This window comes from Spinacia oleracea, chromosome 1 (assembly GCF_020520425.1).
Source record: "Spinacia oleracea cultivar Varoflay chromosome 1, BTI_SOV_V1, whole genome shotgun sequence".
In the NCBI taxonomy this organism is placed as follows: domain Eukaryota; kingdom Viridiplantae; phylum Streptophyta; class Magnoliopsida; order Caryophyllales; family Amaranthaceae; genus Spinacia; species Spinacia oleracea.
In genome coordinates this window covers 104,125,847-104,144,593 of record NC_079487.1, presented here as the reverse complement: position 1 = coordinate 104,144,593, position 18,747 = coordinate 104,125,847, and the positions used below count along the sequence as shown (strand labels likewise).

Sequence of the window (18,747 nt, the reverse complement as noted above, 5' to 3'; positions counted from 1 at the left end):
GAGCGAGCGATTGGGTTCGGGATAGGTGTACTACCTGCACAAGTACCGAGTGGGAAACATGCGCGACGTATGCACCCCCCTATTGGCGAAAAAAGGTATCCTTAGTCCCAACTCCCGAGGGAGCCGAGATTCGTTATGCGGTTCTGCCCGTTCACATTAATATGCTGATTTTCAGGTCGTCCCAACTTGATGGGGAAATAAACGCGGGGTAGGATCGTTTCAGCCTTCGGCTATTTTGATTACCTACAAGCACGAGTATTTCCTTCACTATCCCCAGCGGAGTCGCCACTGTGAGGGGGTCGAAAAAGCACGAGGCTAATGCGTGACCTCGTCCCTCGTGGGTGTGACGATTCTTTTTATTCAATCAAGTGTAATTGGATTTCCTGTGAGTTTACCCCCAATTGACTAGTACTATAGGAGTCGCCATTCAGCTTTTAACGACAATGAAAAAAACTGACAAAACCCGGTTATCGTGACATTAGGGGAGTGCAATTATGTTTGACCACGACGGCCGTAGGTTCCCTTGTGATCCCTGGTGTGGGAATCTCTCAACATACACCTGCAAGGTAGAGATTGAGGGTTCGGGGGACTGTAACTACCGAGAGGAGTACTCGCTCGTCGATAACTCCAGAGGCAGGATATCCTTACTAGCTCAGCATAAATAATTGAAGGGACATGCGTTAACTATTAAGCTAATCTGAGTTGATTTTAGCAATATGCAACATATAATACTAAATCGATCGCGATTATCTGATTTAAATAGCATTAAGGGACCTAGCATGATAATCCAATTTCCCAAAAATATTATATTTGTTAGGCGTGATAGAACAATCAGATTTAATTAGTTTAACAATTCATAAAAAGGGCGAGGAAAGCAATTAAATCATCGAAAAGGGACACATTACGACGCACCCTTGAGAGGTGCGTCACGGTTCTCAGAAAACTAACCACTTTGACTTTGCTATTTCTCCTTTTTATTTAACGAATCTCAAATTATGGGACAGGATACGTTCTGTTCGATTTATGGATCGATTGCGACAGAACGCGTGAACAATTTCGCAGCGAGAAGCTTAGGCTAAGGGTTGGAGTCAATACTCAGAATATGAATTGTGTGTCCTTTTCACGTCGAATTTGGGGCTGTATTTATAGGGAAGAGTTCGTGGAAAGATAGAATTGCAGAGTTCTAATCCACAAAGAATTAGGAAAAAACACGTACCCAGGTAATTCCAGCGCCCAGGCCTGGGCGCCGAAGATTTCGGCGCCCAGAGCCAGGCGTTGAAAATAGGGTCTGGGCTGTTTTCTTGGTCAGATTCGGATTCCTGAAATCCGTAGTGTTTGATACTTAATCGAGTCTTTTAGTGCGTATCAATTTCATGACGGAATGCGTCTGGGCCCGTTACGAACTCTAGGCTCGTTAGGATTTTAATTAATACGTAACTCTTATTTCCGAATCATATTAGGAATAGGATTCTCGCAGTTTTCTATCTCATTTAGGATTTATGTTGGAGTGCAACACCTAATTCTGACAGGTTTCTATCTTTTATGACTTGCCACTTTTAACAGCTGCCCATTACGGCAGTTACTATTTTTAGCAGGTTTCCATAAATAGCAGGTTTCTATAAATAGCAGGTTTTTTGGGTGAAATGAAAAGGGGAATTGAGATTCGTTATTTTATAAGAGATGCGTTGTCAAGTGGAGATTTATGCTTTCATCATCGAACCTTTCCCTTTCGGGAATGGCGACAAAAGTAGGTGTCTACACCAACAAGTATTGAACAATAAGTATTACCAACTTAGTCAAGTATTTGTTGTGCTTTATTATTCCATATAAATATACTTAACTTAGAAAATGAGTGATTAATTTACTTTTGTTATCACGATGCAATAATTATAGAAGAGACTTTAAAAAACTTGTATAAATATTACGGAGTATGAAAGAAACTACGGAGTACTTAGAAACTTTAATTTTGTGGTTCCGTTGCGTTATATGTAAATGCAAGTTTTTTAAAAAAGTCAAACATATTTATATTATTCAAAGTAGCAACCCGATACATCGCTCTAACAACACACTAATCTATACTGTATTTAATAACTAGATTAGGTCCCGTGCACGCACGAATATTTGAAAATTATTATTTGACTATCTTTTTTATAAAAAAATTAATTGAATTATGTATCCCTTAAATCTATTGCGTAATTAATAATCTCGAATGTACTCATTTTATCATATTTTAATTTACTATGTATTATATATTTAATATGTTTAATATAATGATCTGGCTAAAATATTTGATATATTTAATATGTTGATTTAGTCAAAATATTAAGGTCCCCATTTTCTATTATTGATATGACAGTTTGACTAAAATTTTATCAAAATTTTAATAATGGCATATTCCATAATCCTATATATATTTTATTTTTCCATATATAAACATTTATACAAAAAGAGAGAAAACAAAAAAGGAAAAAGTAAATATGTCATTTTAGGAAAGAGTTTTTGGCGGGAAAAGTTTTCACTAGGAAGTGACACGTGTCATTCCTGGTGTCTCTTTTAGTATATAGTAAGGCCCTGTTCTGTTCACCTTATTTCCACTTATTTCAGGAAAAATAAGTTCAGATAAGTTCAGTTAAGTTCAGATAAGTTCAGATAAGATAAGTTCAGAAAAAATAAGGGTTGGCCAAGTACAATTTATAACTAAAATAAGTTTTGATAAGTTCTAATAAGTTCAGATAAGTTCAGTTAAGTTCAGATAAGATAAGTTCAGGAAAAATAAGTGAAAATCAGGTGAATAGAACGCAGCCTAACAGACAAGAACATTTGCAAAAAAAAAAAATGGAGTGACACGTGTCCCTCTATGAAAACATCTTCATTTTATTTAAAAAATATAAAAAATTCATGCTCTTTCCTTCTCCAGTTTCATGTCCCTTCACCTCCAATAAATTTCATGTCCTTTTATCTTTCATATTTTCTATTAATTTCAAGTAATATACCGATTTACATTTCCATATTCACTGTTTTCTTAGTGAAACACGAAATGAAATACATTACTCTCTTTTACGAATTAAAAAATAAAAAATTTTAAAACATAACAAAAGGCGTGCATGGCACGGGATCAATACTCATTTTAGATTATACGAAGAACGAAATGATTTCAACATATCCAGGGGCCGTTGTTACGGGGTATTTAGGAAAGGGAAAGGGTGTCAACACCTCCCATTCCCTTTGTAATTATTTGTTTATCCATTTTAATCATTCCCTTTACCCCTCTCATTCCCCAACTTCCCTCTACCATGATTCCCCATCCCCACAAGGATATCAACCTTAACCCCAAACTCCTCTTCAACTAATCTTGTTTGACCAACATTGACCAACTTATCCACCAGCCAACTCCAACAGACCAACACCACAACTGCCAACTTTGCAACCATGGAAACCCACCACCACCGCTCGCAACCACCCCCAGGCCCACCACCACCACCCGTAGACCCATCACCACCACCCCCAAACCCCACCATCACCACCTGCAACCACCCCCAGACCCATCACCACCACCCGCAACCACGCCCAAACCCACCACCACCACCCCCAACCACCCCCAGACCCGCAACCACCCCTAGACCCATCACCACCACACACAATCACCCCCAGACCCACCACCACCACCACGAAATCCACCCCAACCCTAAAAATTTGAAGAAAAAACAAGAATTAGAATGAAAAATTACATTTTTTTTTGTACAAATCATGTCTTGAAATAGTCAAATTCAGCTATGGAATCTCCGAATCTGAGTATTCGATAGTCGAATTAGAACATTCAAACATTAAATTCATCCATAAAATTGTGAGAAAATAAGAGGTAGAGGGAGGGCGACGGAGGGAGCAAAAGAAGGCAGAGGCATGGTGGCGGAGGGAGGGCGGCGGTCGGCGGAGGGAGTAAGAGAAGGCAGTGAGAAAGAAGATGAATGGAACATGAATAAAAACATCCCAAACAACTTTTCAAATGAGTTTCATTTCCATTCCCATTCATTCCGTTTACCCCGTATGAACCAAACGGCCCCATAGGGTAAGGCCACCAAATATGCTTAACTAGATTAGACCCCGTGCACGCACGGATTATGAACATTTTTTTACACAATATTTAACTGAATTCCCCAAACTACTGCTTAATTATAAAATTTTGAATATAGTCATATAAATGTATTCATCTAATATACATATTATATATGTGTAATATGCTAATATGGCCAACATATCAAGCGAATATGTTTCCATATTAACATACCGATTTGACTAAAATATTACCAAAAAATATTTAGCGAAATTATTATTACGTAGTATCTATTATTGCCTAATTTATAAACTAATATTTTTTTCCATACATAAATAGTTTATAAAAAAGGATAGAAATAAAAATAAACAGATATTTTTTAAAAAAATAAATTTTGGCGGGAAAATTTTGCACCAGGAAGTGACACGTGTCATTCCTAGTGTCTGTTTTAGTATAAAGTAATAGATAGATAGATTCGCCCTTCAACCGCAAATTCGATTATACAGGCGTGTGTATGGTGCGATTGGTGCACCGGCGGCTAAACGACATGCGTTATATATAAAACGCGGGTTACGCGGGTTTCTGGAGAAAGAAAAGAACAAACGATGTTCTTTTGTTAATGAAAAGAACAAACGTTGTTTTTTTGATAAAAAAAAGAACAAACGTTGTTCTTTTGTTAAAAAAAAAGAACAATGACTGCTATGTCCCTTTTATGTCGCTCTTTTGTTTTTCACTCTATTATTCTGGTATATATACCTTCTTTTTTAGCGGATCAGAATTTGTGAAGAGGAGAGAGAAAAACTATGGAAAGGAAAGAGAAACTGTGAAGAGGAGAGAGAAAGTAATGGAAAATTCCCAGATATTGGTTGATTTTTCTACTTCAATATCAAATTCTATTGATTCTTCTTCTTCAAATTTGAATTCCTCTGCTGATAATCCGATTTGTGAAGGTAATTTTTCAATTTTTTAAAACGAATTACTTATTTATGATGATTTTGATTTCCATGTTCATTATTTTCACCATTTCAATTTATTTTGATTTTTTTTATCATTTCGATTTCTGCATTTCTCAATAACCTTGATTAATGTATTTTGATTCTATATTTTGATAATTTTGATGATTAATGTATCTTGATTATATATTTCTGATGATTTTGATTTCTGTTCTTTTTTCGATTTTATATGTTCTTTTATATATTGGTTCTCATATATGTATTAAGAGATTGTAATAGTACAGAAAATAATTATTGAACATGTTGTTCTTTTTTGCTTTAGCTTGTTGTTCTTTTTTGCTTTAGCTTGTTGTTCTTTTGATATTACACACTTCAGATCAAATTGTTCTTTTACCATTTTTGTTGTTCTTTTACCATTTTTGTTGTTCTTTTATCTTTTTTGTTGTTCTTTTTTCACATGGTTAAAATAAGTGTTCTACATGATATGTTCTTTTCTGCTATTTTTAATGTTCTTTTTCTTTACTTTATTATGTTCTTTTATGCTCTATTGTTGTTCATTTTTTATTGGTAATGTTGTTTTACATGGTTAAAATAAGTGTTCTACATGATATGTTCTTTTCTGTATTTATAATGTTCTTTTTCTTTATTTATAATGTTCTTTTAGGTTCATCCTCTTTTTGTTCTTTTGAGGAATTGCTCTGTTTATTCAGCCTCTCTTCTTGTTCTTTCAGCTGTTTTTGAAGATTTAACATCATTTGTTGCTGGTCAAGTAAAAGCTTCCTTTGCTCTTCAATACTGTACTTTTTGAAAAAAGAACAAACATAAAAGAACATTAAGATTTATACCTAATAAACATAAAAGAACAGAACAACAAAACCCAAAAAAAAAAAACACAAGTGCACCGTTCTTATCATGAACATGGCTTGTATTTCTTCTCCTTCCCTCTCTTTTTTATTTTTTTTATTTTTCATTTTCTATATATATAATATTTCTCCTATTGGATTCATAACTTCTTATTTTAGAAACACATTCTTGAGAGAGAAAGAGGAGAGCTTTTAGTTTCTCCCAACAAAAGAGAGATTTTATGAGAGAGAAAGTTCAAAACAAATTTTCTCCTCCTTCTTTCTCTGAAATGTGATTTTAATTGAATTACGTTTACAAAAAACTAGTTTATTAAGCGAAATACTATTTCAATTTCGCTATTTTTTGAATTTTTTTATTCATTCAAAGAAGTTTATGCTGTTGATGAAGGTGCATCGGGTGACTAAGGTAAATTTTCTCGTTCTTAATTCTATGTTCTTTTTAAATTTTAATGTTCTTTTCTTATAACTTTCTATTTCCGTGGCATCAAAATAGTGTGTTCTTTTTTAGAATCAGCAATTGTTCTTTTTACATATTTATAGTGTTGTTTTCAGATATCTTTTGATAAATAAAATAACGGAATTAGAACATAAATTGGTTGAAAAAGAACATTTCCAGAACTTAAAAGAACAAGAAAAAATATAGATCTGGTTTTAAAGTTCATCAAAGGTTCGTCGTTTTATTTTTTAATTAGAACATAAATTGGTTGGAAAAGAACATTTCCAGAACTTAAAAGAACAAGAAAAATTATAAATCTGGTTTTAAAGTTCATCAAAGGTTCGTCGTTTTATTTTTTAATTAGAACATACTGTAAATTGGTTGGAAAAGAACATTTTCAGAACTTAAAAGAACAAGAAAAAATATAACTGCTTTTTATATTTGTACCTTTTGTCAGATTTGTCAATATTAGTGTTCTTTTTGTTAGTGTTCTTTTTGTTAATGTTCTTTTATTAATGTTCTTTTTTTTTGCGGTTATTTTTTTTGTTGCATTTTATTGTTATTTATGTGCGTTTCGAGACAGGTGCACCAAGAGCACCATGCACAATCTAGCGTTGCCCTTCAACGAGATTAAATGGGTGGACTCTAGTTTCAAGACCCCAGGCTTTAGTATTAGGCCCAGGACTCCATCGAAGTGGCACACTACTACTACACTAGTAGCAACTGGCGGGAAAAAGCCTTATACATACACTCGTTTTCCCGCCAATTCCTTACTTCTTTCATTACTCCATTTTCAGAAAGACCCTAAAACCCTCCCAACCCACAAACCGGCCGACCAGAGAGAGAAAGTGAGAGAAGTAAGCTTGCCAACAGTTCACGATTTTCCGGCGAAACAATGGACTACGGCGCTTTCTTCGTTGATGAGACGGCCGCTCCGGTCGAAAATGCCTTCCTCGAGTTCCTGAGAAGGTATGCCTCTCTCTATCTCTCTATTTTGGATATTGAATTTCTGCATTTCGGTGAGTTTCTTTATCAAATCTTCTTGTTCTGTAGTTTCCGTACGGATCCGAATTCGCGGAATACGTTTTATGAATCCGAGGTTACGATCATGGAGGAGTGTGAATCGACCACTATGTTTATCGATTTTTCTCATGTCATGCGGTTTGACGATGTCCTTCAGAAGGCGGTTTCCGACGAGTATTTGAGGTATGGCGTGCTGTCGAAGCTTGTAATTTCCCTCGGTCCTGGTTTAACTGCCGCGTTTTTAGTTCAAATTATTTAACAAGGGGACTATTAATTCCGAATTGAATTAAGTTTTTTATCAACAATTTTAGTGGAACTTGGTGGTTAATTGGCAATTTCGCTTTTTTTGTGGGTAGATTTGAGCCCTACTTGAGGAACGCGTGTAAGAGGTTTGTGATGGAGCGGAAACCCAATATTATTGCGGATGATAACCCTAACAAGGACATCAATGTTGCTTTCTACAATATCCCTCTTGTCAAGCGGTAACCATCTAAATCGACCGTCTTTTATTTTTAATTATGTCATTTTGATTAGTATCTTTGAGGCATATGTATTTTGTTCTTTTATTGTGTTCCAAATTTCAATTTTACTTCAAGATTCTTAAAAACAAATTTCTAAGCTTATAAATTAGTATGAAAATGCAGTTTCTAGGTCGTGTTACCCTAAATTACTTGAATTTGTTGTCAATGCAGACTAAGAGAGTTAAATACTGCTGAAATAGGCAGATTAGTATCTGTAACTGGAGTGGTCACTCGTACGAGTGAGGTTAGACCCGAGCTGCTCCAAGGTACTTTCAAGTGCTTGGATTGCGGAACTGTTGTTAAGAATGTTGAGCAGCAATTTAAGTACACTGAGGTTAGTGAGTGCAGCTGCATATGTTTGGCCTGCTTGTTCCTGAATAATTTTGCAAATACCGTTGCTATCATGATTAGTTTGACTAATTAGGTCTAGGTTTGTTGTAGCCTACAATATGCATAAATGCAACCTGTGCAAACAGAACAAGATGGGTGCTACTTAGACAAGACAGTAAATTCACAGATTGGCAAAGAGTTAGAATGCAGGAAACCTCTAAAGAAATTCCAGCGGGGTCTCTTCCAAGATCGCTTGACATCATTCTCCGCCATGAAATTGTTGAACAGGCTAGAGCTGGTGACACGTAAGACCCTAATGAAAGATTGGTCTAGTTAAAGAAGTTATACAAAGGTCTATTTGCTACTAACGTGTTTTTGTCCGTTTGAAATAATGCTAGGGTTATATTCACTGGAACTGTTGTCGTTATACCGGACATACTGGCTTTGACATCTCCAGGGGAGAGAGCAGAGTGCCGTAGAGATGGATCTTCTCAACGTCAGGGTGCTGCTAGTGGTAATGAAGGTGTCAGGGGTTTGAAAGCTTTGGGAGTGAGAGACCTCTCATATCGACTTGCCTTTATTGCTAATTCTGTCCAGGTGTGCTTTAAATCATGTGGTTGAGTTCATTGAAGATGATAGATTTATGGACTGTTTCTGACTTGAAATTTGCACTTAGATTGCTGATGGTAGAAGAGATGTTGACATCAGAAATAGAAAGAAGGATGGCGATGATGATGAGAGTCAGCAATTTGCGGTATGTTCCTTGAGTTTTTGGTTTGTAATCGAAGTTTCCTAACTTCATGTAATGTTTGCATTTACTATCTTCTGAACTAGTCCCATTATGCATTATCCCTGTTCATATGTAGCTGGTCTTTTCTTGCTTGTGTGAGTGTGTGTGTGTTTTAATTTACAATTGAATTGTAAGCATGCAGTTTTATGTAATCCCTGTGTTGTACGAAGTAATGTTTATTTATAGAGGGTAGATATATTAAGGTATTTCGTTTTTAAAATTTCCTCTTGCCTCAATCCTAAAAAAAGAATCCAGTTATTGGTCCCTTGGTGGTTGAGAACTTACCTGGTATATCTCTAGGTTCTTAAGAAATGCTTTAATGCGTTTTTTCCCACTATTATCTACATATCCAACATCCTAATGGTTGGTTACAAAACCCTTGGATGGTTTATTTTATTCAGGAATTTCATTTTGAGATTTCTGACACAATTGGATGATTCTTTGTTCTAAATGCAGGCAGAGGAGCTAAATGAGATCCAAAGAATGAGAAACACTCCTGATTTTTTCAATAAACTGGTTGATAGTATGGCTCCAACTGTATTTGGTCACCAAGATATCAAGCGAGCTATTCTTCTTATGCTGTTAAGTGGTGTCCACAAACAAACCCTTGAAGGCATTAACTTAAGAGGGGATATTAATGTCTGCATCGTAGGGGATCCTAGCTGTGCAAAATCTCAGTTTCTCAAGTATGTCATTCTTTCATTCTGTTCTGGTGTTTGCATTTCCTAATTTTACAAAATGTATCACTCTTTTGAACATAAGAGACTAACCATGCTAGTTTATCTGTCATCCAGGTATACTGCTGGTCTTGTCCCTAGGTCAGTCTACACATCAGGGAAATCATCCTCAGCTGCTGGTTTGACTGCTACTGTGGCTAAAGAACCAGAAACTGGAGAGTTCTGTATTGAGGTAAATTGCCCATGGATATTCTTCAATTTGATTTCTTATATATCACCTGCTGAGGCTGACTAAATAATGCCTATATGAAGGTATACAATTATGCAGCAACTTCTTTGTATATTGCCTTGTTATTGACTTATTAATTATTATGTCAACTAAACACGTCTGAGTGCACATGAACTTCTTGTGTGGTAAATACAGAAAGATGTTAGAATTGAGAATAAATGTCCAGAAAAAAAGATATGGTTTGGATACAATTTCTTATTCTAAGCTAAATGGCAGTTTTACTTGTTCTCTTGTTCTTTTATGCATCAGTGACGAGTGGTTGGTTGTTTTGATTGCAATTTTTTCTTTGAATTTTAGGCCGGAGCATTGATGTTAGCCGATAATGGTATCTGCTGTATTGATGAGTTTGACAAAATGGATGTTAGAGACCAGGTAATATATTCTTGTAAATTACATTATATTTCTTGTAAAAACATTCTATTATTTTCCGTGTGATAACGTCTGCGTGATCAATTTAAAGGTTGCTATCCATGAAGCTATGGAGCAGCAGACTATAAGTATCACAAAAGCAGGAATACAGGCTACATTGAATGCTAGAACGTCGATTTTAGCTGCTGCCAATCCTACTGGTGGGCGATATGACAAAACAAAACCTTTGAAGGTAAAAAATTTCAAATCTAGTACATATCTCTATGAGTGATCTGTTATTTGTTTATTGAATTTCACCTGAGTTCTTTAGATTGTCACTTAGTTTTTGTTGGGGTTCTCAGAATTTGGACTAACAAATGCTTTTCCTTCCACAGTACAACGTGGCTCTACCTCCAGCAATTCTCTCAAGGTTCGATCTGGTATATGTTATGATAGATGATCCAGACGATCAAATTGACTACCACATTGCTCACCATATTGTGAGAGTGCATCAAAGGCGTGAAGAAGCATTATCACCTACCTTTACCACTGCCCAGATAAAACGTTATATTGCGTATGCAAAAACATTGAAACCTAAGGTCATCTTTCTATTTTCTTCTGCATTGGCTTTGACTAGGTAGCTTTATTGCCGTTGTGTGTATCACAACACTCATTTTTCTATTATATTGGAGCAGTTAAGTTTGGAAGCAAGAAAAGTTTTAGTTTCCTCATATGTCACTCTTCGGAGAGGGGATGCTGCTCCAGGTAGTAGAGTTGCTTACAGAATGACTGTAAGACAGCTAGAGGCATTGATCAGGCTATCAGAAGCCATAGCACGAAGTCACTTGGAACTAGAGGTGTGTAATTGTTCAGGAATTTTATGTTTATTCGTTGATCTCTTACACCACAACTTAATGTGCAAGAGTTTTATCTTCCAGGTACTACCACGCCATGTCACTATTGCGGTTCGACTTCTGAAGACATCAGTTATTAGGTAAGAAATATAAAAGCTATTTCTTCATCTCCCCCTTTCTTCATGCCCTTATTTGCTTTTACTTTTATGAGTATTTTACACTTTCTAATCTAAACTCGTATTGCTCATCTATAATACAGTGTGGAATCAAGCGAAATTGACCTGTCCGAGTTTAACGAAGAAAGTAATGAGGGCGGAACAGGTGCAGGTGCAGGTGCAGGTGCTTCTGAGGGTGATGCTCAGCCTAGTCCTGCAGGGGAACCAGCTGCAACTAATACAGGTGAGATTGGGCATAAAATTATAGGCGAAACTGACCATATCAGCCATCATATTAAATCATTATCATGCTATAGAGACAATGTATATATCATCATTTAATTAAAGACTATTATCAGTTTGTCATTTTTAATTAGTTTAATATGGATGGAGTGGATATTGGAAGCAAACAGTAAAGTAGTTTTTCTTTTTTCTTTTCTTTTCTTTACTTTTTTGGGGAAAAATACATAAGGTACAATGCAAATGCCAGAACAGAAGAACTTGTTTCTTCCCTTTTTATGATGAAAATGTGCACCTCAAGTTTTGAGCAAATACAGGCGTTAACATGTAGCCTAATTTATCTTGCAGAAAATGATGGCGGTTCTAAAGCTCAGGAACAGAATTTGGTGATAACAGACGAACATTTTGACAGAGTGACTTATGCTCTTGTCATGAGGCTTCGGCAGCTTGAAGAGACTGCAGAACAAGAAGGTATATCACAAAAATGTGATTTGACATTTCACATCTTGTAAAACTTGTGAAATTACTGGAACTTACAGAAATCCTGCTTTTTGGTATTGCCTGTTATTCATCAAGCTTATTAATTAAAAAAACACCGCCATTATATGCAGGGAAAGGTCTGCTTGGGACGAGACAGAAAGATTTGATTCAGTGGTATGTGGCACAACAAAATGAGAAAAATAGCTACAGCTCTATGGAGGAAGCTCGTAACGATGTCAGAATAGTCAGAGCTATTATTCAGGTATAGACGAAGTTAAAATACCTTTTTGTACCTGTAATAGACTATTGACATTAAACTAAACAGCATATTCTGAATACGTATCTTCTGCAGAAATTGATTAAAGACGGGAATCTGATCGTTGTGGATGATGCTGCGCAAACAGCTGCTGGAGGTGAAGATACTGTGCCTGAACCTTCAGTATCTAAAGATGACAGGATATTGGCTGTTGCTCCTAATTATTTCATTGAGTGAATTGTTGTAATGTGGGTGTAACTTAATCATGTCGTTAATTCAAAGTTTAGGGTGTACAGAAGCCTGAGTTTCTAAGAGAAATCGTGCATGGAAATTATCATCTTGGCAAACTATACAGCTTCACCCCCATATGTAGAGCAAAATGTACAACTGATGTTCCCTGCTTGCCTCTTGAGCAAATCTTGTACCATCAGGAGGGTATTTCGGGTTAGGAGATTAGAAAATCATGGTTCGGTATTACGAGTATTTGATTGGAATGACATCTTTTTTTGTTCTTATTTTATCCCCCAGCTTTTCATTAGTCTTAATCAGAAACTGATTACTAAATTTAAGATCCATTTGTCTACTTGTTATGGTTGTTATGAATTCTCTCTGTTCTATCATGCACAGAACAATTTTACTAATTATTTAGAAGCAATCAACCCTGCTAAAACATTTGGTAAGTGTTAAAATTCCTTGTTTATAAAATGCATCAAGAGCTGTTTTTTACTTGTTGAAACTGATTTACTTATTGATTTTCGCCAATTAAAACTATTTTTTATTGGATTGAAACTGTTTTGTTATTCCCTCCATTTCACAATAAGTATATCACTTAATTATGTATGTGGTTTAAGAAACTTAATTGTTCTCGTTATTTGAAGAAAAAATTGTAAAAAATAATCTAAACGTTGTCTCATTCTTTTAAAAACAATATCACCTTTGAATAATTCAGAAATAGACCTGGTTATTGGACAGGGTAGTCCAATAGATATAGGGTTAGGGTCAAGTTAATAGGGCTTTTATTGGGCAGGGCTCCTATTGGAAAGGGCCTTTATTGGACAGGGTCATTATAGGGTCAAACTTATACTACAATTATTTTGAAAATTAAAATAGTAATGATACAAAAAATTACGTGTATAGCTTCGTATTTACTTGTACTTGCACATGGCTCTTTTGTTTTTCATTTTTCATTGCTCGTTTATTGACCCGCCCACTAATGGCCCGCTATTGACCCGCGATCCGTTTTGACCCGCCCATTATCGACCCGCTAAAAATGACCCTTTCAATACCCGACCCTGACCCGCCCCACCCGATAACCAGGTCTATTCAGAAATAACAAAGAACGACCCTGAATTACTGATTTGTTCAAGTTTATTTGGTTCGCGTAAACACCCCCAAAGAGTAATAACGAAGGGAGGATTTGTTGTATCTCTAATTCTCTATGTTAATCCTAAGCAATTTGGGTTGGTATCAAGGCATTTAAGCTGATAAAAAAAATTGAGAATTCTTCTCTTCCTTTTCTGTATGCACTCTGACCATTTACTATTAAGATCTGTACACAGATCAACAACGAAAGCACTTACTTGGTATTAGATATTTTCCTAATAATTGACGTGCAAGTTTACCATTACAACAAGCTTGATTGCTCCCTACACACTTTCTAACAAGTACTTAACCTCGAGGCGAAGCTTTATTCGCAATAAAGCTAAACCTTCCCCCATCCAAAAGAAGCCTGTTTAGAACCAAAGCTCGTGGTTGAGATGAAGCAAACGCCATACTTCTCAAAATACAGTACAGATCATGTGGCCGTTGGGGGGCAATAGTTTCTCTCGAAGAACCCGATCTTGTGAGGAAGCTGTCGAGTGCCGCCTTGCATGGCTACTCTTCTGATTCACTTTCCATGTTCTCCAGTCCTTTCAACCCCCTTCGCTTTGGCTGCAAATATATTTTAGTCAACGATAGAGAAAGTATTGGCAAAAGTTTGAAATTTGGTTCATAACAACTAACAAGGGGTTGTGAATTTTGAGTTCATTATACGGAAGTAAAAACTGTGTAAGTTAAGCAGGAGTTCATGAGAATACCAAGTAAAAACGACGACTATACTCTATATAAACCTCCGACTAGAATAAATAATCACATTTCAGTATTTCAATGTTGATTGTTGAACCTTAAATCAGTTTTTTATCCAAAGTTGGAAGTATGACGTTATGTATGCACTATTCCAACAAATTCTACATTACAAAGTGTGCTCTTTTTCCTCATTGATTACTACGGCACACGGTTTTAACAGAGTAGTTTGTTTATCAAATATAAGAGATAAGTAATTAGTTAAATTTTCATTAATAGAATGAAAAAGAGTGACATCATAACTACCCCTTTTGAGTGAAACATAAAATAAAATCATACTCCGTAGACCGTACTAAAAATCATACTCCGTAGACCGTAGTCCGTACTTTATGAAACTTACGCCTTTGCTTATTAACATACAATTACAAAAAATTCTTTTTCTAAAAGTAGACCATTTTTTTAATCAACTTAAGTTATGAGATCATAATGTCCATATGCGTTTCAACAAATCTCGAACTACCCTCAAAAGAATAATATCTCAACAATAATTGTTTTCTTTTTCTATTTAAATATAGTTTCTCGTTACTTTTTAAATATATGGAGCTCTATTTAATCTATCAGTATTAAACTACATATTTCCCCTGTTCTTTTTCAGGGTACACAATTATTTAGACATCTTTCTCATTGCACGATTTTGAACATTAATATCTGTCATATACATATTTCTCATTGCACGATTTTGAACATTAATATCGTCAATTATGGATAAGGCAAAATTATAAAAAATTGATTTTTAAAAAATATTTATAGAGACGAATCTGATAATACCCTGCACGTCTATGTTTTTTTTAAAAGTATAAATGACAAAAGAAAGTCAAAAGAATTTGTTTGAATAGTGTCCGAAATTCGATTGTGTAATCTAATCAGAAACAAGTAAAACAGTTGCCCGGATAAAGAAAGTACGTATTTTGTACTAAGTATTTCATATTTTGCATCCTCCGGATCTAACTAAAGGATTATCTTCAATTCCAACAATCCCGAACTCTAAACTTAGTTGATTTTCAAAAAATGCAGTAATGAATAATAATGATCAGGTCACTACCCTCAATTCACGGGTGTATTAAACAAACAAGCAGCGCATTGTAAACTTAAAATAAAAAATAAAAAAATAAAAAAAAACACAATGTTACCTTCTTGGTACTCTTCCTTTCTCTAACTTCATATCTTGCCCTCGTCAAATCTGAGAGCCAAACACCTGGAAAACAATACTGAACCCACCAAAAACAAATAAATTAAATTAAAATGTCTAAAATTTTATAAAATTCAATATGAATTAAATTATTAATTCAATTTATTATTAATTCAATTGAATTACCTGAAGGCCTCTTTCAACAGCCTTGGGCCTCTTTTTGGGTCTATGCGGTAATTTAGTACCCTTCATTGCATAAAAATCATCCTCCTTTTCCTTCCTTGAAAGTGAAAGGAATATCCTTGGCCATTCAACCACTTCACTACCACCGCCCTTCTCGGCATCCGTCACCGGAGAACGGACCATCGCGGCGGCACCACCACCGTGCTCGTGCTCAACATGATTAATTCCATTGCTAGTAGGAGGAGGCGCTAAAGAATCATCTGATTTCACTTTCCTAATTACCCCAACTTTCTTATCATTCTTCTCTATACAAGATGGGGATCGCTTCCCCACCACCGTAGATCTAGAAACCAGACGGCTACTACTACTGCTTACCCCACCATTTCTCGACGGGGACGCGCTATTTGTACCCATTTGATCAACCAAGTTCCTATGCATCACAACAATGAAATTCACACCACAATTTGTTTAGAGTTGGGCTTGCAAAAATAACTAAAAAAAAAAGGAGAGGTTTTGTACTTATATAAATATATATCTATCTAACGAAAGCAAAAACATACTCTGATTAAGATTAGGATTAGTGTCTTTTGTTTTCTTTTTTTTATCCACATGGGAGGGGAGAAGGTTAAAAAGGGTATAAACAAAAATAAAAACTAAAGAAATACAAGTACTAGAATGAATACATCACCCCATTCACGCCCTACCCTTCTCCTTCAATTGCTGACAACAGGGAAAATCACCATATATAGCTGGAAATTTGGAAAATTATTATCAGACCAAACTTTTGTTTTTTATTTTTGAACTCATTATTACTCCATTTATTTTATATACATACGGAGTATATTAATATACCCGATTACCCACAAACCTACAACCAACCACATCATCATCAAAAAGGAGAAAAGACTACAACACAATTCTTCTTCTTTAAGAGGGTATATTCGTCATTAAATCATCATCTCCTCCAACAAAACAATTTCTTTAGATCTAGAAGAAAAAAAATGAACAAAGAAAAAACCCATAATTTTTTTTACTTTAAATTCAAATTTAAATGTTAACAGAAAGGTTGAATACCTGTTCTTGGTGGAGGAAGGGGTACACGAACCATGTGGTCGAACTCTGGTAGAAACTCCAGTTCTAGTACCATTATTACCAGAAGTGGACGGCAAAGACGAAGGGTTAGGATTTTGTAGTGGAAGTGGATGTGGATGTGGTGGTGGCATTATATGATTATTATTACTTGAGTGATGCTTCTCCAAGACAACACTGACCATGGAGCGACCTTCGGTTCTTGAACACCTCGATCTCTTATTTTGACCCCATTGTAGCAGCATATCACCACTGCTTCCGCCGCCGCCGCACGCGCTGCTGCTTTCATGGTTTTGATGAACCGCAGAAGAACTGGAGGCGGAATGATGAAGGTGGTGATGATGGTTGTCTTGTTGTTGTTGTTGTGGATGCGGATTTCGAGGAGGAGATTTATGCATCAATCCGTTCCCATCAAAACTTGTTATTGTTGTTGTGGTGGCCGGAGTAACATTTGCTGCACTGCTGCTTCCTGCTATTCGCCCGTTTTCGCCGCCGTTTTGATGATGATCTTCTTTGCTTGATTTGAAATTGTTTGTGTTTGGTTTTCTAACGCTACTTGAACCTAAATTATCCGGGCTAATTGTCTGGTACCTGTAAAAAAAACGCAGATGATTTCAATAAGATAATCTTCTAAGATCCGGCGAAACGATAAGATCTACTTAGAAATATTGCAACAAACAATGAAATTATACAGTAAATTCAACCATTTTCGTTGAAAAATTTTCACCCAGAATTTCTAATTTTATCGTTCTGTATGCTTAGAATTGATCTAAGAATCGCCAACTGAGTACAATAAGAAACAAACTGCTTAATACTATGACAAATTCAGAAATTTTGACAGTGAAAAATCGGAAAGTTTGAGCAATTTGATTAGCTCTAGTTTCGTATTTCAAGCCAATTACATAAACAAATGAGTTTCGAATTGTAATTATATGAAAGGAAAATCCATGAAAAACACACCAGAGATTTCTCATTCATAATTTTCTTATTTTTTAACATCAAAAGTTTGACAGATCTTTTAGACTACCAGAGTCTTACTACAGCCAATGAAAAACGAAAAAAAAAAATTAAAAATTAAGAATTTGAGGCAGCCGGAAAAACTGGATGCATTACATCATGAATCAAACGCGACAGAAAACGAAGCTTCTTAACAGTGGATCTTCAACAATAGCACAATTTGGCAAGAGTACGAATCGAGTCGATTTCATACAGGTTGAAACAATCTTCTCCCCTTGAACATTTTTTACAAATTTGACAGAAATTGAGTGCTTGAATTCTTAGTTTGTAGCAAATCTCAGTTTACGAGGATAAAATAAAGGATTTTTTGAGGGAGGAGGGAGAAAATACGGCAAGTAAAGAGAAAAGATAGAGAAGGCGAAAAAAGCTTGAGTTTGAGAATAGAAATGGCGACGATATAAGTATGATATGATGATGCAGAGGGAGGGATATAGTGTTGTGTTTTTCAACTCTTTTATAAAGTTTTTTTTTTTTTTTTTTTTTTTTTTTTAATGGAGTATTGAAGAGTTGTAGTTGGTCATTTATGCCCTTTGTACTCCGTTTTCACTAATCACTTGGTAGTTTAGTAGAGGGTGTAAAACAATGTTACGTTTGCACTAGACGTGTCACGTGTGTAATGGACCGGGTCAGGGTCCGGTCAGGGTCAGGGTCAGGGTTGGGTTTTATTTTTACATGGATGGGGTTTAGTCGCATCAGAAATTCAGAAGTATCAAACCATAAATGGCTCATGTTGGGCCAAGGTTTATTTATAATGACTTGACTCAGCCCGGTCCATTTTATCTATAACCTTATAAAAGCAACAACATTACGTTTGGAACAGTAAAATGATGTGAAAAACCCGTTTTACCCAAACTTCTTTGCCACGTTGGAACTCCTTTCTTTGCCACACTTATCCTCCTCTCTTTGCCATCTGCGATTTGTTCTCCTCTCCCTCAGTAA

The 18,747-nt window shown here is 35.7% G+C and overlaps 2 protein-coding genes across 2 annotated transcripts; one reads left to right on the top strand and one right to left on the bottom strand.

Annotated features, from left to right (window-relative positions):
* Positions 1–6,982: 6,982 nt before the first annotated feature.
* LOC110786684 (DNA replication licensing factor MCM6) lies at positions 6,983–12,849 on the top strand. The gene is made up of 18 exons (XM_021991246.2): positions 6,983–7,272; positions 7,357–7,509; positions 7,683–7,808; positions 8,019–8,181; positions 8,289–8,482; positions 8,576–8,774; positions 8,854–8,931; positions 9,424–9,653; positions 9,762–9,876; positions 10,231–10,305; positions 10,394–10,534; positions 10,677–10,880; positions 10,977–11,138; positions 11,220–11,275; positions 11,395–11,534; positions 11,879–12,001; positions 12,142–12,272; positions 12,363–12,849. Exons 1-18 carry the CDS (start codon positions 7,199–7,201, stop codon positions 12,501–12,503), a joined length of 2,505 nt encoding a protein of 834 aa, XP_021846938.1. The 5' UTR covers positions 6,983–7,198; the 3' UTR covers positions 12,504–12,849.
* Positions 12,850–13,828: 979 nt separating this feature from the next.
* Positions 13,829–18,328, bottom strand: LOC110786683 (uncharacterized). The gene is made up of 5 exons (XM_021991245.2): positions 17,905–18,328; positions 16,777–17,382; positions 15,706–16,132; positions 15,521–15,598; positions 13,829–14,198 (listed from the first exon to the last, which is right to left on the bottom strand). Exons 1-5 carry the CDS (start codon positions 17,907–17,909, stop codon positions 14,142–14,144), a joined length of 1,173 nt encoding a protein of 390 aa, XP_021846937.2. The 5' UTR covers positions 17,910–18,328; the 3' UTR covers positions 13,829–14,141.
* Between the last annotated feature and the right edge of the window lie 419 nt (positions 18,329–18,747).